The 26,034-nt window shown below is 41.1% G+C and overlaps 1 protein-coding gene across 1 annotated transcript; it reads right to left on the bottom strand.

Annotated features, from left to right (window-relative positions):
* Positions 1 to 171: 171 nt before the first annotated feature.
* LOC143333825 (Krueppel-like factor 15) lies at positions 172 to 12,305 on the bottom strand. The gene is made up of 3 exons (XM_076752189.1): positions 11,998 to 12,305; positions 8,674 to 10,159; positions 172 to 2,111 (listed from the first exon to the last, which is right to left on the bottom strand). The coding sequence occupies exons 2-3, from the start codon at positions 9,918 to 9,920 to the stop codon at positions 1,943 to 1,945; spliced, it is 1,416 nt and encodes a 471-aa protein (XP_076608304.1). The 5' UTR covers positions 9,921 to 10,159; positions 11,998 to 12,305; the 3' UTR covers positions 172 to 1,942.
* Between the last annotated feature and the right edge of the window lie 13,729 nt (positions 12,306 to 26,034).

Below are 26,034 nucleotides of genomic sequence, written 5' to 3'. Positions count from 1 at the left end.
GCATGTAGATGCAAAAAAAACTTGCTCAAGGACGGTGTGGCCGGATGAGGGATTGACCCTCAAAGCCTCTAATTGCAAAAAAAATTGTATCAACCTCCTCTTGTTATTGGTCTTAAAGTTCTACATACAGTAATAAACAACTTATTAAAGACAACAAAGACATGTTTGTTTCTGTTCAGTTTTATTTGTAAATGCATCTTGGATAGAACAAAGAAAAAATATATATAATATATTCATATGTACTGAAATGTTAAGTTATGTACACATTTAGGGTTTACACTAGAAATCCTCACAACCACTGATTTGTTTTAAGATATGATATCAGTCTCGGTGTGTTTCCTGGATGCAGCGATGTACACACCTGCATATTTACATACATTCATAGGATGCGATAAAACACCTGTGTTCACACAAGCATTAAAAATTCAAAAATTGAATGAATGGAATGATGTTGTGTACCCCTGCTTGTTGTCGCTTTACATACATGAATTACGCATGGACGGCATTGTCACAGCCCTACATGTTCACAGCGGAGCGTGGAACACGTAGCTAACAATTTTTTAGAGTAATTAGGGCATTAGAAAGTGTGTCATGGCCTCAAAAAGGATGTTGTGACTACATTTCCCAGAAGCTCCTCCTCCTGGTAGTTCAGCACCATGGTGTGTAGTGTGTCCATTGAAATCACCTCAACGTAACATAGCCGGCTGAGGTCAAAGGCTGTCAGGGTGTCTCCAGTAACAGATAAAGCAGAGTTGAGGCAGATTTTGTGTCAAGTTGTCAACATATAATAGTTCAAATAATAATAGCAGACTGAGACATTCAGCTCTGTGACTATGCACTGACTGACATGGGCCATATTACGTCACCTTTTAACGGTCACTTAACACCCCATTAGAATATGGATCACTGAAAAGCCTGATTTCCCAAACCAGCTGGCTCTCCAGTAAGGATTGTGTGGTACAGTAAGGCCAGAAAAGCGAGACTAATAGAGGACCAGCAAGTAGGTACACATGACTTAGCTTAATAAAACGATGAACAAAGATCATTTAACACTCATCAGAAGGCCGATTTAACAATCACTGTGCGCTTAACCTTTTAGGTGTGTTTCACTTTTGAATTTCTAGTGTTGCTCTGTCATTCTCCTCCTCCTCGTGTCTCAGCAGGCTCACAAAGTTGCTGTAAAATGTGAGAGGAGTCCCGGTAGCTTATCGTGAGATTTCCCTTCCTTTGTTACGCAATCAGTAGTTCATGTCCACATATTATAACAGGTATCTCCCTGCGCATCAACACAAAGCTGAATAATGAAGATATTCTTCAACCATACTGTCAATGAACTGTGGTGCAAGGCAACAAAAACTAGGATGAAGCTTTTAGAGTAACCTCACACCAGAAACCTCTGTGAACCCCAAGAAGAGTAACTACTACCCTGGTAGTAGCTCATGAGGATCTAAAAGAACTTCAATCTGACTTCCTAAACATTGCATAAGATGAGGAATGTCCAAGACATTGGCAGCTTTCAGGAAGATAAAAGGCAGTTGTTTTTATCCAGGTAGAATGGATAGGAAAGGCTATTACCAAAGCTATCACATAATCCAGACTGAATGAAAAAAAGCTTATCTTATCTTCTGCTGAGGCAGGCGATAAGGACAGAACAAACATAAGGAGTACAACATAGCAAAGCACCAACAGCAACAACAACCTTTAGCTGATTACAGGATAACTGTGTTGGTTTACTTTTGTACAATAAATTAGAACAGTCTCAGAGTGCTGAAACAAAAAGCAAGGCGTGCTTCCACTCACATATTCAATTTGACTTGATGAAGGCGCAACCATTTGCACACACACACACCCGTACATTCACACCCACAACTTGCTCCAGTAACCTATGCCTCTATGAGAGTGATCTCAGCATTCCCAGTGATCCAGTGATCCGAGCGGAGCGTCAGTTTGCTGAGCGAACTGTCCGGCTGCTTCGTGGAAAACGGTGGACTTTGATGTGTTTTGACAGGTGGTCACTGCGGGCGAACTTCTTCTCGCACACAGGACACTGGTAGGGCTTGACACCCGAATGGGATCGCCGGTGTCGAGACAGCTCGTCCGACCGCGAAAACCTGAAAGGAAAAAGATGAGATGCTCAAGATTTGTCCAAGACAAATGGAGAAAGTCTGAGGTGTGGAATAGAGTCATATGACTTGGACTCAAAAAGTGACTTTAACACCAATGATTCATGACTTCACTTGGGCTTCAGCCTTTTGACATGGAATGACTTGATATCTTTGCTAAACCCAGAGATTATTAACAAGTGTGCAACAACTCAGGTCCTCTCATCATCTCATTTTCACCTATTGGCAATCTAAATGTCAAAGTTTACTCGGAGTTGTATCATAGCTAATAGCTAATAACCGTCAATGGCCTAAGATCTGTCAAACCCAAAATGAAACTTGTGTATTCCCTGGTTAAAGACAAAAATCATTTGTGAGGTATCATATTATTTGAGAGGCAGTGATGAGACTTCTCTAGAGAAATAATCTTGCTGCGTCACATCAGTTTCAATTGTTGGAATTTCAGCTGAGTCATTCTGAAAAAGGATCAGCACAATAGATTGTGAAAATGAAGGCAAGCAAATTAGACTGCAGCTGTAATTTCAAAGTGTCAGATAACCAGCATGTCATATCTTCTTCTGCTAATCTCATTTCCAGTTTAAGCCTTCTCAGCCAACAAAAGTTAGATTCAGGTTTCATGATGCTATTGAACCTCAATACACATCTGATCATTTCCTTTTGATCTAAAATTTATTTAAAAGCCATAAAAACAAACTCTTTAAAAAATGTATTATTTATGTAAATTTGCTATACTAACTCTAAAGATGCAAAATTCAATTGGCATTAAAATCGCTGAACACAATGATGACTTGTTTAGTACTCGAAACGCAAGTTTAGGACCTTAACTTGGTGCCTGTCAGTCTTGACGTGGGACTTGACTTCATAGCTACGACTTGACATTTGCCTGACTTGCAGTCACAGTGACTTTGTCCCACCTCTGCAGAAAAGTCCTAATTTAGCAGTTCCTCTCAGGTGTGTGTGGTCTGGCAGGAGATGATCATACTCCACTTGTGTCCAACCAGTTACATAACACATTCACACACTGTGCACTCACAGCACAGCGTTTGCAACAGAAAGAAAAAAAAGGAAACCTTGATCTTTCCATTGCCCTCGTGCTGTATTTTTTATTTAGCTCTGACGACTCCCTGTTTTTCCCAACAACAGCTTCCGAGGCCAGAAATGTTTTCGCTGAGCCCCACAGCGTAATTATCTGTCATGAGCAAGAATGCTTCATATGTTGATGCTTCAACTCATTTGCCTATAACTCATTTGGACACTCCACAGCGTGGTTAGCTTGCGAGGCACATGCTACTTGGCTGGAGCCAGAGGGATGACAGCTCCGGGGCTTCTTCCCAGCAACCCAATTCTCTGAAACTGACTGTCCCCAGCCAGGCTCTGCATCCCAGATGTTGCTCTGCTGACCTGACAAGATGATGAATCGATACAATCGCACCCTGTAATTACGCAGGAATACATAAAGAGCTGCAGTAAAGCCCTGTTGTACTCTCTATCACATGTAGATACAAGTAATGCTGCTGCAGTAAAAGACATTATTAACTTACAGGCAACATCTGACAGCAGTTTCTGCAAGAAGACACTGCCAATGCCACTCAAAACACCTACCCCATACTTGCTAGCAAAAACTGAAACAAACACATCAAGCCTACACGGTGCCTTTGGTAGATGGATCAGTTATTCGACAGAGGTTTTGACTTTCTGCTCAGTTACAGTGTATTAATTTACTGTAACAAGGAGCAGGCGGTCAAAGTCATCATCACAGGATGGATGTAGGATGAAATTTCACAAATGAAAATAATGGAGGCTTAAACAAATGTTTCATATAATGTACTGTCTCCCAGTGAACTGTGCATCCAACTCTGATCTACAAACTGTTTTAAATTTGAAGAGAGTCTCATTCTGTAAACAGAAACACTATCACTGCCACTCATATGACATTCCACCATCTGGTTTGGATCTGTTACAATGCCAAATGACAAAGTATCAGAGAAACAGAGAAGATTTATAATCTTTTATCCACTGTTAGTCCCAACTGAAAGAATGAAGTGTCTTTCTTTCTTTTAAAGGGATTTGTTTTCATTTCCTCTCAGCTGAAGGTGTTTTTAGTCAAACAGTTAACTGAATTTACATTTCTTCAGATTAAAAAAAAAAAAAAAAAAAAGGCTTCACTGCAGACTGATTCTCAATAGAAAACAGTGTTGGATTGGGTTGGCCCATCTGTAGAAGCAGGCAGAAATGTAAAGCAACTTGATCCTGTGCAGATCTCTTCTTCTGACCTTGAAAGAGAAGAGTGCACTGCACTGATTACAAGTGTACATAAGTTTCTCTCTTCCAGTTAAGCATTCCCTTTGTGCGTGGGCACATTACTCCCACAAACCCCCCAGGCAGTCCCCAGATTCATTCCTTCAATAGTCTGCTTGAAAGAGCTGAGTAACACAGCCTGGGCCTGACAATACCATGCTCTCCATGAAGCACAAATATACACCAGACATCAGATGTATTGGACCGTTAAAAGATTTCAGCATCTTTTAAATCTGTGATCAGTGTTGAATTCTGAATGAAGGGCTCCATGCTCACACTTCAGCACAAACTTTGCAGACCATTATTTAACTAATCTGTTCATACGTCTGTCAACTTGTTCTAAGTTATTAATAAAACCTACACAAGGTAGGGATTACCCACCCTGTTCCCACTGAATCAATGCATGATGGGAGACTGTTTACAGCTCTATGTGCTCTAAAGCTCCAAGTTGACTCCTGCCGGATGTGACAAAGTACCTACTGTATCTAAGACCTTCCTACGGAAAGGATGAGTTTTACAATAATAAATCCTAACTTTACTGGTATTGTTATCCTCATTATTATAATACGCATAAATGAAAGGATGACATTCGTACCATTCCACTTCTCATTCAAGTTCTCTTTGCTGGATCTACCAGCTCCTGGCAGCACAAACTAATGCCATCAAAACTTCAACATAGAATGCTTTTGTGAATCTGAGCATCCTTCTTAGGGTACTACGACTTTGCCAAGTTATCAAGAGGAGCTTTAAAAGTAAAAATCACTTCATGGAAGAAGAGTGAATGACTGCTCGGAAAACCATGCCCCCAGCACAATGTGGCAGTATCAGCTGTGCTCAAGACTGGATAACTAACTGGGAAAATTGTTAACTGCTCTGGGACCCCAGACCCCCAGGACCACCATAAGCTCCAGGTTCACTGCATTTCACTTGTTGTTTTTTTTTGTACAGGAGCCCTCTGTCAAAATCTATGTTCACCACCTTAATTGTATTAGCTTATACTGCGCACATGGTGAACATTTAAAAATAAATGTGTTTGTGGCAGGGGTCAATAGTAGCCCGTCAGCTAATTTTTGCCTTGGGGTCCTGCAGCTTAAATCTAGTTGTGGTTGTGCTAAACTGATATGAATTTTTAAAGATTATTGAATCTTCATGCCATTTATTGTAAACTAATGTTACCAATGGTTTCAAGAGATGGGTGCTACTATTGTCCCAACAGCATTTGATAGAGTGTTTAATGTTGGCATGGAGCCACTGATCTACAGTACTGGAGACACTGGTGTCTGTGTCCTCACACTAGCATGAACTAAGATGACCAGCAAAACAACCTACTAAAAGTTGGAAATGAGAAAATTTGGTAGATTGATCTATCTGGAAGAGAGTTTGCACTGTAAATGTTGTTGTTTCTGGAATGACATTGTCCTACATTTGAATATACAGTAACTCACTGCATCTTTCCATCTAGCCGTTCCCTCCCTGTTCCTCGCAGTCTATGAGGAACCTTGACTGATCCCTCTCTTCCTTTTCATGCAGCGTGGCAGCCTGGACGTTCCTAGCCCACAGTCATGGTAACTATTCAACACTTTGTCTTTGTTCGCTCCACTTCCTCACTGCTTCTCCCTTCAAATGATTGTGTGCAAAACTGAAACAGGCCTTTTTCTCCTCCTCTGTCTGCCTCTCTGCCCCCCGTCTTTTTTAAATTCTCAGTTACTCGCTTCTCCTCACTCTATTCGCTTGCTTATTTCACATTTTTCCCAAGTTTTTTTTTTTCCTTTGGTCACCCCCCCTTATTTACCCCATTACATACAGTGTGTTACACACACACATACACACACACTGGTTCTCACACACACTTCCATCCAAACTACATCCTGCCTTTTGTGTACAGACAAGAGCCCTTTGTTAGTTAGAACACACAGCCTGGATTACTTCTGCACAAATTTCTGCAGCTCCCTTCATGTATTAGGGCACACACAGCATTACAAGTACAGTACATGACTGGTGGCAGGTTGCCAGATTGCTATAGTCCAATGGACCAACACAAAGCTTTGAAGGGATATTATTGATCATTCATTACCTGCATGTAAAAGGAGAATGTATAAATGATTGACTGTTTAAAAGAGGAGGCTCCTTCAAACAACAGCTTGCTAATAGCTCACTGGTTGGGATAGTTTTTGACTATCGCGTTGATGCATTATGTAAATGTAAGCACCATATGCATAGATCAATGTATAAATGCAAAACACATGAAAAACACACACAGCATGTCAGTATTTGCCTCTGAGTGGCAAGTCTGGGAATTGAATGTGTGTGGACTGTTTAGATTGGTGGCCCCTAAATGGCCCAGTAGTAGGGTTCATATTTCTTCTTATTCATTAAGTAACGGTTTACACATAGTTTAACTTAACACTCACTCAACTAAACTTCATAAAGTGCAATAAAAAAAACAAACATAGACTCGCAAAGTCTGAGCAGCCGCTGATTGTAGAATTTTTTTCCCCCCACAATAAATTCCCATTTCAAAGTTTACTTTTGCTGCAAAATCATATTGTGTATGCACAAACCCAGTGGGTACTGGTAGTCAGTACAATCCTGTCATGTACAACACCCATGAGCCACAGCTGCTGTTGCCATGGAGAAGGTCTAGTCAGAGGCGCAAATCATAGCTTGTCACTGCAATTGGAAACACAACACTGTCATCTTCCTTGCTGAATTCATCCAACATTGAGAGTGAAGTGTCTTTTTTACCGGGTTACGAGGTTTTTTTCATCAGTGTCATCTTTAGCTTCAGTCTGCTATTAGCAGTGCAATCATCTCAAGTCTACAGTGGAAAATGGTCATTAAAAATAGTGTGTTTTTGACAAGTTTACATGCACATACACAATCCATTCCCAATTTTCCCAATCTGTCTGTTCAAAGAGCCCACTAGTTAGGAAGCACTGGTGAAAGAGAACATGGCTGAGGAAGTCGAACGCTGCACTCATTTTACCAGTTTGAGTCAGTCTCACTGGCTGACCTGATGTCCTCAGGAAAACAGCCAGCTGAACTTTGTGCTCAAGTCACACTCCATCACACACACATAAACGCACACACTTTCAGACTGATGAATGTAAAAGGACGCTTTAATTTAATGAGCAAAGAAATTGCCTCACTGATGAAGACATCCAAGTTCTCTCTCTGCCTTTCTCCATTACACACAGCAGGCTCCAAATTAGATCTTGCTGCTTTATACTAGCATACACAAATACAAGCATGCACGCATGCACACACACACACACACACACACACACATACTCATACTGCCACAGCAACTGCACAGCTGTCGAGTCTCAACAGGAGGTGCCCATGTTGTGCCCATGTGACTGCAGTCCACATGCTCTGTCCCAGATTTAGTTTACATCTGCAAAAAAAGACACCCCAGCTATTCTTGCACATCCCAGATATCTCACTGCCTGACAAGAAGTGTGATTGTGCAAGCAAACCCGTCTATACTGCCACCGCCTCATATCATCCCAATTAACACTTGGGAGGCTGCATGACAGCCATTAAGAGCACTCCAGGGCTTAGTGAAAAGAAAACAGTATGATTGTTTTCCTCTCCTTTTCTATTACGGATCCTTCAATAACTGTGAGCACCCTGTCTCGGTGATGAAGCATATTGCTGACATTCCACAGACAGAAACCCAGTAAAGCTTTGCTTCCATGGTAATGAACCCTATTACGAATAATGACACTCATGTTGTAGAGCTGCTTCTCATATTTTCAGTTGCTTGGAGCTTTAGGAGGGTGTGGGGGGTCCAGCTCTCAAGACCCTCTAAGTCCTTTCGCCAGTCCTAATAGGTGACCCTCAAAGCGACAGGTCAGTTCAAGTGTCAAATAAAATCTGCACCACACTTGGCTCCATTGAACTACATGACACCATGCATAGCACACTGCCATGCCCCACTGACATATAATTACTGAAGCTTCCAGCGAACAGGCCACACTGACAAATGGGAGCTAAGCCCCTTTAAATCTTGCAGATGCATGGTAGACTGCGCGGTTATTGCTCAGTGTTGCCAATAAACAAACCTTTAAATGGACTTTATATAACCAGTCATAAATATGAGTCAGTCACAGAGTCTAATCTGGCAAGATAACAAACACATAAAATTAAAAATCTGCTGTGTTCAGTTAAGACAACTTGAATGGGCAGAGATCATACTGTCTGTGAGCTTAATGTTTGATGTTGTGAGCCAGTGGCTCACCGTACCCACCTCCATCCACAGCCCTGCCAGTTGCAAGCGAAAGGCTTTTCCCCTGTGTGTCTCCTCAGATGGGCCTTCAGGTGGCTGCTCTTGGTGTACATCTTGGTGCAGCCAGGAAAAGTGCATTTGTGCATTTTGATAAGATCCGCAACCGGGTTCTTCTGGAACTTTTGACCTCCAACAAGAATCCCTGATCCCTGGCTGGCTGAGCTATCCCCAAGTCCCAGAGGCTTGGCTGCAATGGGGACAGGCGCAATGCGTACAAATTTGGAGGAGACATTAAGGCTGGGGGAGGGTAGGACGTGGGGCACCAGGGCAAAGGTCTGACCTTGGATGTTGACCAGTAGCTGTGCAATTTTGATGTCTGAGGCTGGGGCAGGCTGTGGGGGCTGGGCTACTGAAGTAAGAGGAGCTACTGTGGGCTCCTGCTTGATCTGAAGGGGCTGAATCTGTAGGATGACCGGCATCCCACTGCCATTTGTGCTGCTGTCTGCTGATGAAGATTTACTGCCTGATGCCCTCTTGGCCCCTGTGCTGGATTCAAAAGTGGGGTTAACTGTCGTTTTGGTCTCACTGGAGACAGCATTGGCTAGGCCAGCAGTGCTGGCAGTGGGGACAGTTTGGTCTGAATACTTAGCCTCTGGCTCCAGCTTAGGCTCAGGGGAGGCCTCCCTGCACCACTCCAGGCCAACTTCTAGACCAAGAGACTCCTCCAGTCCCACTCCCAACCCTGGGCAACTTTCTCGGATCTCCTGCTTCATCGTGACCACCTCCATATTCTCCTCCAGGAATTCTTCGATCTCTTCTAGTGTGGGCTGGAAAGACCCTCCAAGTTGTTCCTCTGTCTCCACGCTGGACCAGGTGAGGAAGTCAAAATTTTCCTCCTTTACAGGCTCACGTTTAGAAGGATCTTCTCTCCGCGAGTCCCAGAGAAAAGTGGATAATGGTACAGGTGCCACAGACCCTGGCGGTACACAGTTGGCACCTCCTAAAGAGGCCTGGGACAGCAAGTGATCCAGGATGCTGTCCTGGCTCTCAGCACTAGAGTTGCTGCCGTAGCTGGAGCTGAGCACCGGGGAGTCTGGGCTGGAACAGGAGCGAGGACTGGACGACTCACTCAGGTCGTCCTCTGAAAATGGTGACGGCATCACCTGGTAGGAGCCCAGGTCTGTCACCATGTCTGACAGCCGATAGGCCTGTGGAGAGCCACTATAAGGAAGAAAAGTCCCCTGGCTAACTGGGGAGTTATCTACCATCCCTGGATAGTGCCAAACTGCTGTGCCTTGTTGGACTTGGAGTCTGTGTTTAGGATGATTTGTAAGAGAATTATTCCTTCTGCTTCTGGGAAAGTTAGGCCAAACAAACCCAGGTCACCAAGGCCACACTTTCCACTCGTGTGAGATAGTGAAACACCTGGTATGCTCTCAGGGTGGAAACAGCAAGCATCTGGGAAACACTTTTACAATCCAAGGTCTCCAGCCAGGACACAGTATGTCTAAATAGAAATAAACAGAGACAGTGAAAAGTCTGTTAGTCTTAAACACACACCTGCCTATTGTTCAAATTCCAAATATACTAAAAAATGTACACAGTGTCATCTCCTCTAATCCATCTGTCAGTCTATATAACATACCAGTTACAGTGTGTGCATGCACATTCTAAAATGCTGCAGCAGCATTTCAGAATACAAAGCCCATAGTTGAATGTGGCTGTCATTTATAAGCAGCCATGTCGCAATATCAGTGACAAAGTACAGTGAGAAAACAACCTTATGACACAACGCACAACGATTCACTTTGTCAATGTATTAATTCTTACGGGATCACTTAAACAGTATACCTACTGCACTAGTTGTCAGCCTTTTTGCTAGTGACCCTTTCAACCCAAGTAATGCCTAATTGTGACCCCTCGACACAGATGTCAGTTACAGTCAAACCAAAGAGTGACTTTCTGTGAGTTTTTGGTACCCTGAAAACTCATTCCAAAAAATGTTTAAAAATCTGTGTCATTTTGATCTGTAAGGTTGACTCTTGACCTTGAAGATTGTCCTTAAAAAGAATGTCATCCATCTGCTGATAAAGGCATGAGATGCAGCTGAAAGCTCGTGTGTAGACCTTGAGTTAAGAATTCTTTGTCAAGCTTACTTTTGTGTGTTGTGATACTGTGATGAACATTTGTCACTGTTAAACCACAGAGTGAATCAAGAAAATAAAGACAGATCTCCCATGGCATTACAACACTCGTGACTGTCATTCTTTCCTCATGGATAGTTTTACAACATTTTTCCTTTCTTTTCCTTCACTATTGGAAGACAAGTTATCTTCAATAACATTATCACATTTTACAGTGCCCTATTTAAGTATTAGGCCATAGGTTTATGACGTGTAGAACAGCAGAACAGTTGCTTTTTATGTGGCTCAAGAGAGTATATGGAGTTTATGGTTCACCTGATCACATTTGTTTTGATAATGTCCTACTATAGACTTCATATTGAGGTTATTTTCATGGCACACAGGGTGCCGGCTCACCCTCCCTCCCCTATCCGGCCCCCTTTCTAGGGGCCCCTGCATGGTGAGTGACCGACAGTAAACCCGGCCAGAGGAAAAAAACTGTCAACATTATTATCAGCACACACCGCATGGGGCAGCCGGGAGCAGCGTGCGCTCCTCCGCTGCATGCGTATATCACCTGCCCTGCCTGTTTACGGTACCATTTAAGAGCTGTAAATCTGTCACATCGCTGTCTCTGAAGTTGGGAAGACCGATTTCAAACATCAGTGATCAGATTTATTGTTACAAATTGCAGGTTGGTGCATTATTGGTGTCTTGCATGCAGGGGGCACACTTTGATTCATTTCACATGCGGGAACAGGAAAGCTTGGACACATCTCTTATATTGACTGATATTCTTCCACAGCCGGGGCCTTACCTTCGTTATTATAAATCAACACATTTCCTTATTTGTATTTGCTAAATAATGATAATAATAATAATTAAAATAAGAACCATTAGCCGTTCAACACAAGATCCACAGTGTGGATCGGAGAAGTTAGAAATCCCGTCACGCTGCAAACAGGAGAGCAAAACTCATTCAAAATTCTGTCATTTATCCGACCTCCTGCGGCGTGAAAAATCCGAGGCTCATAGCAAAGCACAATCTGTGTGTGCGTGCTGTGTTTTTCTGCCCGTCCCCACCGCGGTGCATAACGCATGAGTAGGCGCGCGTCTCCGTTCTCAACGTAAACATGTTTTCGTCCTGGCTGCTGCAGCATATGGCACCGAGCGCCCTGCACCCCTGAACCCATCATCACACCAAACAAACCTTAAGCCTTACCTTGTTCACTCAAAGCAAATATAATCCCAATGCAAAAGGCGCGGGGAGGATCTTTTTATCCGTTGCATCCGACGGGGCAGTCTATTGCCACAGCAGGTTTTGCCCTTGAGACTCGCCATGCAGCGGCAGCAGTAGCGTTCAGACTGGACTGAGCGCTGGCTGAGTTGTACTATATGGCTGTCACATGACTGCCAGTGTGCGTTACAGGGTTACTGTAGTGAGAAGTAAGAGGCTGCTGCTGAAGGCTCGTCCCCGCTCTGCAGCCTCATTGGTCGGTTGTGGTGGGATGGAGGCGGGTCGTCTGGTCTGTCACTCAGCGGCTCTGCTGCGTGGAATAACATGTGGGGCGCCTCGGTGAAGGAAGCAAGGCGAGTCGTACAGTAACTTGTTATCCTGATAAATAACAATCACAAAGGGATGAAGGCTACAAGTGGGTCAGCTGGATTCACGGAGGTGGAGGATAAAAAGCATCTCTCCTGTTTTTATCAGCGGAAACACTGTTTAACACAGTTTTACGACCTGGATGATTTAAGCAGAGCTGTTTGGAAGTACTTTGGATCAAGTCCAAATCAATAAAGTCTGCCATTTATGTATTTGCACAGGTTGAAATGCTCATGATCTTACAAGCGTGCGAACCAGTGGTGTTCCCATTCGCAGCCATGAGCTAAATGGAGATCTTAATCCATACTGTACAGCTGTATAAATACTGAAGAATTTGGTTTGACATTAGATTTTGCCACAAAACATACAAATTCAAACTGGGATCTTCTGGTGAAATGGAGGTTGTTTCTCATGTGAAAACAAAAAACAGAACAGAAATTATTATATAACCCAGTATTCTGCCCACATTGGATTAAGGACATAACCTGTCTGCTCAGGCTGCTGCCACCACCTATATATAAAACACTGTGAGTCACATGAAATACTGATCAACAGTATTCACAATAACAAATACTTGTATTGGTTATGCCATAAAAAAATTAGAAAACCGTTAGTTTTTCTTGTTCTTTTTGGAACTTGAAAAACTTTGATTATGTATGGGTTGATTGATTGATTAGAGAGCTTTAGAGCTTCTGGCACATGGACTTTGTTACCCCTGAACAGAGCCAGGCTTGCTGTTCCAAGTCTTTATGCAAAGCTAAGATAAATGGCTGCAGTCTCCACATTCACATTTACAGTGCAGACACAAGAGTGGGATCAGTCCTCTCATTTTAATCTTGGCAGGACAGCAGAAAAAAAAAACTTTGCCCAAAATGTGGCACAATTCCTTTAAGTCTACGTCCATTCACAAATGCAAGTGCTACAGTTTACAGTTTGGGCTGGCTCAGGTTTAACTTGGACCAGCTCCTAGTTATACTGTTAGAGACTTAAACAGCCACGTGACTTCCCATGATACACTGAGCTACTCTCTCTTCCTCCATCTTCTTCCCCACAGTCATCTCGTAGGGTCCCATGGATCGAGACTGAGCCTGGATTGTGGATCATCATTTCACCTCCTACCATGGCCATGCTTGATGCCCCCTGCATGAGTTATTTTGGTCATATTTATATTATTAAATGCATATAATTGTTATTATGTACATTTATTATCATATGCTATCATATCATATATAATATCATATACTACTTGAGTATTACTCATATTACTTTAATTATATTATTGTCATTGCTCTCTGTCTCTCTCTCTCTCTCTCTCTCTCTGTCTCTCTCTCTCTCTCTCTCTCTCTCTGTCTCTCTCTCTCTCTCTCTCTCTCTCTCTCTCTCTCTCTCGGCAGATGGTTGCCCACTCAGAGCCTGGTTCTGCTTGAGGTTTCTACCTATTAAAAGGAAGCTTTTCCTCCAAGTGCTTGCTCATAGGGGAATTGTTGGGTCTCTGTACATTATTTATTATTGTGATTTCGTGATATATGCAGAAAATTGAGCTGAACTGAACTGAAGCTGCAGGTCTTTTAGGTCTCCATCGACACTTAAAATGACACAGCATTTGCAAGCTTTCCCTTTTTTTTAGTTTTGAATTTTAGACATTATGAGAAAGTGGTCAGTAAGTCCCACACAACTGCAAAAATATCAAGGATGACACAATAACGTCAAAGACTTATTTCCATCATGGTACTTAAAGTTACTGAAATGTCCAGCTGACTACAAGTGCCATTATCCTACCAACTAACCAGTGCAAAAATTACTGTCAATATCTTCATCTTCATCAATAAAATCACTCAAAAAAAAACCTAAATAGTGACATAGAAATAATAATAAGATTGCATGTCCAAGTTTTCCATAAATATTAATCTGACAATCCTTTGAAAATGACAGAATTGTTATTGTTATGCCTCTGTGCCGCCAACAGCTGTGGTCAGAGGCGTTATGCTTTCAGGCTGTCCATCTGTCACCTATCTGTCTCGTAAACACAATATTTCATGAAAGCAATGAGGGAATGTCTTCAAATTTGTTGTAAAAGTTCACTTGGACTCAAGGATGAACTGATTCGATCAGGTCAAAGTTCACTGTGACCTCACAGAAAACATTTTTGGTCATAACTCCAGAATTCATACGTTAATAATGACAAAATCCCACACAAATGCCTCACAGGATAAAATGATGAAGTGATGACATTTTCTATCCAAAAGGTCAAAGGTCACCTTCACTGTGACACAAGATGCTCTACAGAAACACTTTTCAGTTCATTGTTCAACACCATACCTCAGGAACAGAAGGGCAGACTGTGACCATGTTTCACATTTGGTCAGATACTGAGTTGGTGACACTAATCTTGGGTGTCCACCTTCAAACTGTGCTGACTGTTTAGATCTTCTGTGCGGTTGGGTTGAAGATGTGTGTGAAGCACCCAAGTTTTACAGTTTGTAGCTTCTTTGCAGCAACATCCATATTTGAAGCACTGTAGTCCACCACAAGCTGATTGGTTCTGCTGATCTTCAGGTGATTGTTGTTGCATCATGTGATGAAGCTCTCTATCAGTCCTCTGGGCTTCTCTGGAAAATGAGTCTCTAAGTGAAGACAGCATGTTTCTCACTGGAAATGATTCACTGGAATCATACACATCAGTAACCAAAATTCTTCAAAACAACGCAAGGCTTATATAAGAGTTATAAGAGGATTTTGTTTTTAAGTGGAAAACTGTCAAGTGCTATGTTTTCTGTACATCATTAGCTGACATATTGAATCATATTTATTTATAACTACACCACTAGATTTACTTTGTTCAGACACTACAGGATGTAAACAGAGTGCACGTCATCATAAAATCACCATGAACATCTTTAATTCCATTTCATTAAGTGTTAAGTGTCTATCACAGCTGACTTTTGAGGCCGATACTGATACAGATACTTGAAAGTTTTGACAATCCTGTACATTGGCCGACAATCATTTTTTCACATAAACACTCAACATCGCAAAAAAAATTTCATGAGGATTTCTTCACTTGACCTAACCTTGAAGGAGTTGTTACCATGATATTGTGCTGAGTGGGCCATTTCACAGTGCAAAAACAAACTTGTCAGTGCTCTCTGGTGGACAAAATGTGTAACACTATTCCCAAGGTCCAGTTTGTAGCTGTTCTGGTGCTTTTGGTCATATCACATGATCTTCATCAACGGGGTGATGGTCTCCAGAACAGCTACTACATGGACCTTGCGCTGAGATTGTTTTGTCAACTGCTGTTTCTGGGGTCAAAGATTAACTTTGAACCTCAACCTCAAATGTATACCTTCCATTTCTACTGGAACTCCGACTGCTACTGTCCCAGCAGCAGAACACCAGGTCAATTACTAGCTGTCGGTCGGCCTGTCAGAGGTAAGTGTGGGTCACTGTGGGACAGAGGAACTTGGAGGCTATCAGTAACCAGCCTCACAGCAGCATAAACACTTTCTCACACTGAGAGGAAATCACTCTCTCAGGAACAATGTGGGCAAACCAGTCAAGCTTGACAGGAAGCGTTTCAAAAGCATTAAGTTGTTCTTTAACATGCTGTTTGTGTAAGTAGTCACTCCAAAGTTCTGAGAGACACATCACAGAGAGAGAGAGAGAGAGAGAGAGAGAGAGAGAGAGAGAGAGAGTTTATTGAGAGAGCTTATTATTCTTGGATTAGTTGCAATTAGGTGTGCCCACATAATTGGATACAAGGTGGCAGACTCTTTCTACTCCACATTGCTGCATTTCAGCAGCTGCAGGAAGGAGCTGAAAATAGATTCCGAGGCAGTGATGTGTTTTTAATTCTTCTCTCTTTGTGATTGTTGTGATTACATGGAAAGTCTATCTGTTCTGGTGGGCCTTCGTTCTTCTTTTCCTGAGAGGGGGGGGGGGGCTGACTGATGATCAGCACTTACAGTTACAACAGTTACTGAAAGAGACTTTCATTTGCCAACTGATTAAACCACATTAAGAGCAGAACACGATATTTCTCACTACTTAATTTGAATCTTTTGTCGCCTGTGGCATTATAGCACTTAAGTACATTTATTCAAGAGCTGTACTTCAGTAAAATTTTGAGGTATAGTTACAACTTTGCAGATTCAAATATGACATCCAAAATATATAATCAGCTTGTTAAATGCGATGCATTGTTGTCGAAAAATAGCCAACACTATACAAAATAGTTCAAATTAGTCCACAAACAATTTTAACATTAAAATGCTGCTTATATTGAAAGGCCAGTGATAATGATTCAACGCTATAGAATACTGTAAATAATAACAGAGGGAATTCTGCTTGAAGAGATTTAGACTTAGACTTTACTTTATTGATCCTACCTGGGAAATTCTTTTGTTACAGCAGCAGTTTAAAGATACACATAAACATAAAATACATACAATAAAGAGAAAGAGAAAGAGAAAAGAATGTTCTTAAAAAATTGAACTAAGTATATACATATAGAATAATAGCAATTGTTAAAAATATAACTAAGAACAACTAAGTGTGTAGTTACACAATATATAATACATTGTATAATAGATATTATAATATTATAATAAAATACAAGACAATATAACTAAGAATATAAACAAAGAATAAGAGCCATTCTTAAAGAGAGAGTACTTTTACTTTGATACTTAAAGTATATTTAGCTGCTAACATTTCTGTATTTTTACCTAAATACAATTTAAAATGTAAGACTTGAATTTGTAAGAGTATTTTTACATTGTGGAACAGCTACTTTTACTTCAAGAAGCATGAGTTTATATATAAGTTACTTAGAGGCAGCAGAACAGTCTGTAAACACGGCATTGATGCAGACTGGATTTGTTAAGTTTGCGAACATCAGCACATCCAGCAGACGCAGAGCAGCACTAATAATGATTTGTCAGGTCTCAGCTCACCTGTTGAATGCAAGTCCAGTATTCACCCTCTGTTTTGTCTGGAGTTCATTTTGCCAGTTGATAAAAATGCACAGAAATGTGGGAACACAAACCATCTGAGAAAAACCTGGACTTGCATCTAAAACAGCTTCACTGTGGCTGTTTGTCTGTCGGATTGCATTTCGAGTTCTGGTTTGCAAGTCACAGTTTTTCTTTGCATTTCTCAGTTTTCAGAGTTTGGTTTTGATGGAAAATGGACATATATTCAAGGATTGGGGATTCTGTGTGGTGTGGTTCTACTGCTCTTCTATTGGTCCAATAAACTGTCACATGTTTTCAGGCCATTTTGGTCAAGGTCTTGAACCACACTGAAATGTCCAATCAATGGAAAATATGGCTAAACCCTTTCTTGGTCCTCTGTTATCCAGCACACAAAAAGCTATTGATGCCACATGTTTTGAGCAGTGCGACAGTCTCAGCTTTTTAAGCCTCAGTTCAGTCCTCTCCTGCTCTTCATCATCAACCACACTCTCACTGAATTATTTTTCAGGTTCTACTGTAGACAGCTGAGTGAGCATGGAGATTTGACTGCTCATAAAAGCAAACAAATCTCAGCTCCTGTCGTGTTGTGCAAAGATGCTGGCTAAATTGGTTATATGAAAGTTATTCTGCACACATTTGAATTCATCTTTTCTCATCAGTTTATTGATTGAGACACAAATGATCATTTTGAGTTGGATGATGAAGCAAGGGGTTGCTGCCCCCCCCCCCCCCATCAGGATCTCTGGTGATGTGATGAAATGACAACGCAATCAACAAGTCAGTCACATTAACCAGCACCGACACAAATAGCTTCTACCACTGAGGCCTGCTTAGTAGAAAAAAAAATTGATCTATACAAAATGTAATAATACACATGTATGGGCTTTGAAAAATGATTTGATTGATTAAAAAACTATAATCCTAAAGCCTAAAGCCAGGAGGACGGCTTAAGTGCATTGTCTGCTATCATTCATTGTGTTGTACACCAACAGTTAAAGGCAGCAGTTTGAACAAATACTACGTCCACACTAAATAGTAATTTAACCAGGATCTCAGCACGACACTAGAAGTAGTAAACAAAGATCAAAAGACAAAACTAAGACTAAAAAGGGTTAAATAATCATTTCTAAATGCCTGATGTTAATCTCTCGGTTCTCTCTTCTCATATCTCTCTCATTCTATTTCTCTGTCTGTTACTTTCTAATAAGATGAAAATTATGCAAACTCAGCTATAATTTCCGAGCATTTCTTTTCCTTGTCCTATATGTACAGAGGGTTGTGGGTTACCTCAGCTGGGCGTGGCAGATTGTTAAACAGTCAGTAGAGAAGACTGTACTCTACTGAGTATTTTAGGGAACAAGATGGTGTGTGTGGGATCGAGTCAAAATAAACTACAGTGTGTGTATTCATGGAAATGAGGGATCATGTCACCCAGTGCAACAGTGCGGCTCATTGATGTTTTTAATAGTTTTTGGAAACCAATGGAGCGCTATGACACAGCGGAAGAAGATATATCAGACTTTAGGTCCACAGGTCGTCACTTACCATTACTCCCTCTTCACACAGCTGCTGCCTCTCTTCCCTCTCTGACCCCACCAAGCCTCCAGTGAAGTATAAAGTAAAGGGCTTGACCAGGCTCTGCATGGGGCCTATACAGAATGCATTACAGTCCCTGGATGTTATTAGGCCTACCATGTAGTGCGACAGGCAGAGCAGCATGTCTGTCTGATCCCACTTGACCTCTTAATCCAGCCATCAAACAGCTGGAGCCAAAAGCCATGAGACTGTCCCTGCAGGGTGGCTCTGCCTAGTCCACAGATTACAGACTCAGTCTGGATGCATGAGAGCACTGTTGAATGGAGGATTAGCCGCGTGCCTTTGCCCTACTTCTTCCTCTATGTCTCCATCTCCCCAGGGATGTGGACAGGCTCTAATTTTCAGATGATAGATGCTGAAATGTGGTTACTTTTTCTCTCCGGAGATGCTACAAGTCTGAGGAGGTCACATTACAGATGGAGAAGCTTTCTGAATGCAAATAAACCAGATGATTGATTCCAAAAAGATGCAGCATGTGAGATGTCACAACAGAAGATTTGACACTATAATATATTTACTGAATGCACATACAGCAGAATACAGACTCAAAAAAGACTTTTTCCTGCCTTTTCATTTCATGTGAATAAAGTTAGAGTTACACTGTGTAGTGACAGAGTCACTTGACCTTTTTGATCACAACTGACTGAACATGACTTTGACTTTTTAAGACCTTCAATGACTGTTAGTAAGGAAGTTTCAAGCTCTTGTCTTTGTTTTTGATCTGTCTTCCATATTACTTTATATAATATTGTAAGGCTTGGCTAGCATGGTGTAAGTCATGACAACAACACCGTTTATCACCTGTTGGAAATGTGTTAATGTGAACTATGAACTGAAAACAGTTACAGAGAGATCAGTCTTTAGAAGTAAAGGATAATGCTCGATGAGCTGTCCATTATGAGGACTTAATGGACAACGGGGATGCCAGAACCGTCCTCTGCGGGATACATTAATAAATGATTAATGATATCTCAAAGGGCATTATCCGTTCCGCTTATACCATGGTCACTTGCCAATGAGAAAAAGTTCAAACCATTAATCTGTATTTTATGCATTTTGCAATCAAAATCAGTGATTTTTCCAAAGCCATAACTCAGTGTCCCTGATAATATCTGAGGGTTTGACTATTACCATCCTATACGGTTCTTATGCAATGGAAACGTTCACTCCGTTCTAGTCAGCTCACCTCATAGAGCCCCTTGGCTCAGCTATGAGCTAGAAAGCTAATGTTAGACTAGCAAGACATAAAGACAATAACATTGTATATGGTTGACAAACGGTTAATATAATTTGACAGACAACAAGACTAACCAGCTGTCGAGCTACATCATTGTCCCCAAACCAATATCAAGGTTTTAATGAACAAATGAGAGGCCATGTGTACTGTCGGCTGCAGCCTGAAGGTATACGTGAGATGATTGCTTATGTGATCCAAAGTAAATTCTGAGGGGTGGTGTACTTCCTGCAGCTTCCATATTACAGTCACCATCCTGTGGTGTTCAGAGGATGAGACACTGAAGGGCTACACTCAGTGTTCTAAATAAGACTCTTTTTTTGTATGTTTTTTTTTTTACGGTCCACCTGGTGGAGGCTGGTGTCTTTATTGGTTTTCCTGTAACATTAAAGTAAACACCACCTTCTGGTTTTGAATCTAGTATTCACCACAACATTGAATACAGTTGAATGATGGTTAATACCAGCCCTCAGACTCCTTCGGCTGGCAACGCTGTGCTACCCCACTGCCTTGGTGGACTGCTGCTAAAACTCCTGGAGGGTGTCACTGAGAGCAGCGGCAATGAAGATTTCAAATTGGAGTCCATTCATTTTTGTGCAATCTTAACTGGGAAAACCCTTAAGGAAGGAGGACCTTGAAGGCAAATAGTGAACAAGACAGTTAACAATGTATCTTGGTCCAAGTCCACTAAGGGCTTTGTATACAAGCAGGAGGACCTTAAAATCTATTCTGAGTGTTAAGGGAAGCCAGTGCAGAGTGGCTAAAACTGGACTAATGGACTGTGTCCTTTTGGTTCTGGTCAACGAATTTTGAATTTTCCCATGGTTTTGAGTCAAGTGGGATATAGTATCAGTAGGTGTTGTGGGAAATTAAATTACTCGTAACCTATGAAGTCATCTGGTTTCCCGCCCTATTACTGTGAAAGCATTGCACAATATGACATAGTTATGAAGACAACAGGTCAGAAAGGTTCCCACTAATAAGGAACTGATATCTCTCTTGAGCACCACAAGTTAACAGACACTACACCTGAGATGAATTTAGCTTGTAAGGAGACAAAAAGTTGTTGTTCTCTTAGACAAATGTTGCCAAGTGCAAGAAACAGTTTCGTCACAAAATGACTACACTCCCCAAAACAGGAGGTTCATCGTCCACCAGGTTACATTTTTGGTGTGGAAAAAATGGGACTTTTTACATTTTCATGTCTACTAAAATCTGAATGTAAATATATGACCAAGAACTTACATACACAAAACATTCAGTCAGTTCTTGTACAATGTCCTGATGAACGGGCAGCTTTTTCTTCTTCTGACAATGATGTGATTTTTATTGTGTAATATGCTCCAATGATGTTTGTGTGTGTATGATGTTGCTGATAGATGGACAGCGACTTTGTACCATGCTGTACTGAAAACAAAGCCTACCTAACACAGCCATGTCGTCATTGAAGTGGCGCCAAGTGATGGCCGCTGATGTGGATTAGTGACATGTACCAAATTTCACTGCACTTCTTAACTGTCTCTGAAACACCCCAATGAACCTTTCTTCCCACTTCATGGCAGCTCGCTGAAACATCAAACAGGTGCATGAGAAATTAACTGTGCACCTGACGAAAATGCTGCTTCAGTTTAAAACAATATCATGATTAATGCAACACCACAATAATAAAATCCAGCACCTAAGGATCTTTTCTGCAATGTGAAAATGTGACTGTTAGTTGTATTAACCTCTGGCCTCTTTAAGCTCTCACAGTTTTCAGTGTCACTGCAATTCCTATTGGTCACCAATAGAGGTCACTAAGAGTCATGGATTACTAAATGCCTCAGTAAGATGCAGTAAGTCTTTGTAAATGGCAATGCAATACAATGTATGATGTAATTTACCAATTTACAGTGCCAAGTTCATACACCTATCTAAAACTGCAAACAATGAGCATTTTGTGATCGGCCAAAGATTTGTCTCTGGTCAGATGAAAGAGGGGATGAGTACAGGCAGAGAGAGAGACAGCACTGTTTCCTCATTCTATCAATACATCCATCAGAGTAAGACCAAGAGATGAAAAGAAGGAATCCAGCTCAAGACTTAGCTGTGTGGAAATCCCTGTCTCACTGAACCAGGAAATGTAATGTCTCCAGAAAATACCCACTGACTTGACTGTCTGGTTTTCACTGTTACAGTCACCTTTATTACCATTTGATCGTTCAAGCTTAGTTGTTGAAGACCAAAGGAGTAACTTTGTTTAATAATTTAATAAAGACATCTTTAATAAATTTCATCTGAGCCAGAATTCACCAGACAGGAGATGGTTATTTTTAACCTGAAGAGGGCAAAGCTCCAGCAGCACGTATGAAGAAAAATTTTGTTGTTAGACTAACACATTTCATTTCAGGGTCATCATGTAACACATTACAAACATTTCAATAGGTAAGGATGACACACAAAAAAGTCAAAAAGGTGATGAAAAAAAAATGTTATTGATGAAAGACAACAAGTATTAATGTCCACACATATCAGCCAATGGGACACCGACAGAGAGGCAAGGGGAGTGTCCAATGAGGTACATGGCCATGTGCCTATTTGATGTGGCACACTTTAAAAACACTTAATTTTTTTTTTAAGTGCTATAAATAGGAGGAGTTGGAAGAGTAACAATATGTAGCATAAAGAACACATCATAAAAACCACACAAACGAGATATTAGACCTCATTCATGCCTCCTGGAAATAAGCTTTTGTTTGTTAACAGTTCGCTCTTTTTCTTAACCTGCAGAGGACCTTTTCCACAGCATTATAACCTGTCGATGCGGGAAAAGCACAAGTGTAACTGTGTGTTTTGTTTGTTTTTGTTCGTTTGTTTGTTTTGGGGCACCCATGAATCTCGGAGATGTAAACAGGCTATCAGATAAACAGCCTTCAAACACGACTCAGGAGAAGGGAGGCGAGTAAAAAGTGTTTCACATCAGCTACCAGGGTCGGGGTCACATGACTTACAAGGAACCCAGAATGAACAAATAATGCATGTATGCATATGTCCATGTGTCCCCAAATATGAGTTTTGAACTCTATATGCACTCACGTATACAGACACAACAAAAAAGAAAGGCAGCATGTTAGTCATTTGTCAAAGGCAATTCCTCATTAAAACCACCTGGATGTTTTCAAGCAGGAAATCCATTTGCATTCTAATCAGAGTAGTTTTTGATCAGTATCACCCCCTCTGCATGGTTTTGGAATCTGCTGGATGACACAGAGTGAAAATGTTGAAACTGGGTCACCAGCTTCTTCCTTTGCCTTGCATTAGATGACTCCATATCATCTGCATTATGCGTATGGCATTTCATGTTCCAAAACAAGTTTGTGAACAGGAAGTTCTTGAAAAAGACAGTGCTGCTCTCAGGGAACGCTGCAGTGGTGGTGAGCTAAAATAAAGAATCAATGCTTGTGCCATAAAATAGCCTGACAGTTCGTGCACATTAGCCTCTATCATCTTTCTCCAAAGTCCAAAACCAGAAAAGTAGGACTGAAAGTTTTGTGATGTGCTGATGTTCTGAAACGACTTCATTTTAGAAAAGGTCATGTAGTAACAAAATACTGTGAAGCATCAAACATGTGACTGGACGACATTAGTCTTCCATTCATTATCTGTGACGCCATCACAGCTGGCTATAGGAGTACAGTTCACATTCACACAAAAACCAGGGAAAGTCATCAAAAGTCACCAAGTACAAATGTCTCCAGACTCTCAGTCTGAACACTCTCACTGCAGCTGTCACTGATCTGCAAAGGTCACACTGATTCCATTGAATGCACATGAAACTAGCCTGGATGTCCGTCTTACACATGTACACTAGCGTACACAAGAGTGCTTGTACAGAGAGCGAATGGGTGACAGTAGTGTTGATTGTGAATGCTTGGGTATGTGAACGCAGAGAATGAAGCATGCACATGAAAACATAGTGGTACTAGAGGCAGACCTTTCAGGGAGATTTGGTGGGAGGTGAGTCTGTGATATACCACATTTCCTTCTGAGCTACTTCCTGAAGTCCATGTTAAAATCCTACTTCTTGGATTCTGAGCTTTGGGTCCAATTTATGCTGATCTGCAATCAGATTTAAGCATTATCTAGGTAGTTAAGACTTTGTGTGTGTGTCAGTGAGCATACAACTTCATTTAATATTGCTGTCTTGTTAACAAGCTCTCCCACTGAGGTGCATGTAGTGGGGTCAAAAGGTCAAACAGATAGATGTTAGGTTGAGAAAACAAATCAAATTATGATAACCTTACGATATTTGTATGAACACTTGTGCCAGCACTTGCTAACATGTTAACTGTGTATTGTTTTGTCAGCTGACTGCTCCTCTCTGCATAGGAGCCGTGGGGAAAGCTCCATATGACTTGGACCCCACCTGCTGGTTTGGAAATAGTACCTTACAAAGGGACACACATGGCTGCTCACATTTTTCGTCCTCTTTGGGTTTGACCCTTTAAAACAGGGTGGTGGCACTGTTTCTCCACTACAGTTAGAGCTACAGCTTTCAATGGCAGACCTGGGAAAGACTGAACTAATATTTGACAACATGTTTGCCCCCTTTAGAAATATAAATCAAGAACAGCGAGTACAGGAGCTTATGGCAAATGCAGACTAAATTCTGTGAACAGCAGGCCAAATTTGTCTAAACTACTCTAAATGTACCAAGGTGTCACAATTAAGATGGCTTGGACATTTATATTCTCTGACATTTGAGTTCACAGTACATCCTGATTCAACTACACACTCAGAATAAGAACTATTACTGCCACTAGGACACAAAATAAATTTTTTCATGTTATTATGACACATGTGCACAGCATTACTGGAGAGCAAATGATTGCGTTTTTACAAGAAACGTTTCTGTTATAACAATATTTCAGTTCATGTTGTTATAGCTCAAAACTTTCTAGTTATTTCACAAAACAAACATATCTTTTTAAAATCTGTCATGTCAGAGCATGAAAAGGATCTTGTAAAATCATCCAGTGTTTCTTCTTGTAACGGCAAACGAATGTTTGGCTGTCATGATGCAACAGTTGCTGCACGTGTCACCTTCAGTACTGATACCTTCATCTTCAGTATTGGATTGTAATGCAGGGTTCCCTCTCTTCTGTAGATCATTTCCCAGGACTTTTCCAGGACACTTCCGTGATGATCTAGCTGGTCTGGCAGTCAGGGGTCACTCTACACACTAACATGTTCCTCTCAGTTTCAAAGAGAATAAGGGCATAACCTTCAGATGTTCAAAGTCAGTACTTTCACTACTAAGTCCTTTATTTATTTATTTATTTATTTCTTAAATTGTTGCCTTGTTTTATGCTCTGTTTCATTATATATATATAAATATATATATATATATACACACACACACACATCATTGTATTTAATCTTGTTTCTTATGGGAAGCCTTTTGTGTTCTATGCTTAGCAAGAGCTTTTTTTTTTTTTTTAATTTCTAACCTGAATTACTTTTTTCCTCTGTATATTAACCATAGCTGCCTGAACACAAATAGTAGCCCATAACTTTACCTTGTGAAAAGACCAGACTGAACTTTCATACCTAAATGTACCATTCATAAAGTTTACTAGGATTGTTAACTGCCACTGACTCTTACCACTTTATCACACAATAGGCAACTTCAACTCCTTTACTAGCAATGGCAAGGGGAGTCTGCAATTAAGCAAATCATAGCCACTGTGAGCAATGGCTATAAAAGTTAAACATTCTATGTCATGTTATGGTCAATTTTACCGTAACAATGCAGTATTGGATTTGAAGAGACAATACTAGCAAAGTAAAAAAGATAGGCTTCTGTTAGTT

The sequence above is a fragment of the Chaetodon auriga genome, chromosome 2 (assembly GCF_051107435.1).
Source record: "Chaetodon auriga isolate fChaAug3 chromosome 2, fChaAug3.hap1, whole genome shotgun sequence".
Lineage (NCBI taxonomy): Eukaryota > Metazoa > Chordata > Actinopteri > Chaetodontiformes > Chaetodontidae > Chaetodon > Chaetodon auriga.
This window is presented reverse-complemented; position numbering and strand designations above follow the sequence as displayed.

Excerpts from the sequence above, each read along its gene's own strand:
- LOC143333825 (XM_076752189.1), bottom strand. The coding sequence starts at position 9,920 with ATGGTAGATAACTCCCCAGTTAGCCAGGGGACTTTTCTTCCTTATAGT. Across the intron at positions 2,112-8,673 it reads TGGCAGGGCTGTGGATGGAG|GTTTTCGCGGTCGGACGAGC; the intron begins GTGGGTACGGTG and ends TTTTCCTTTCAG.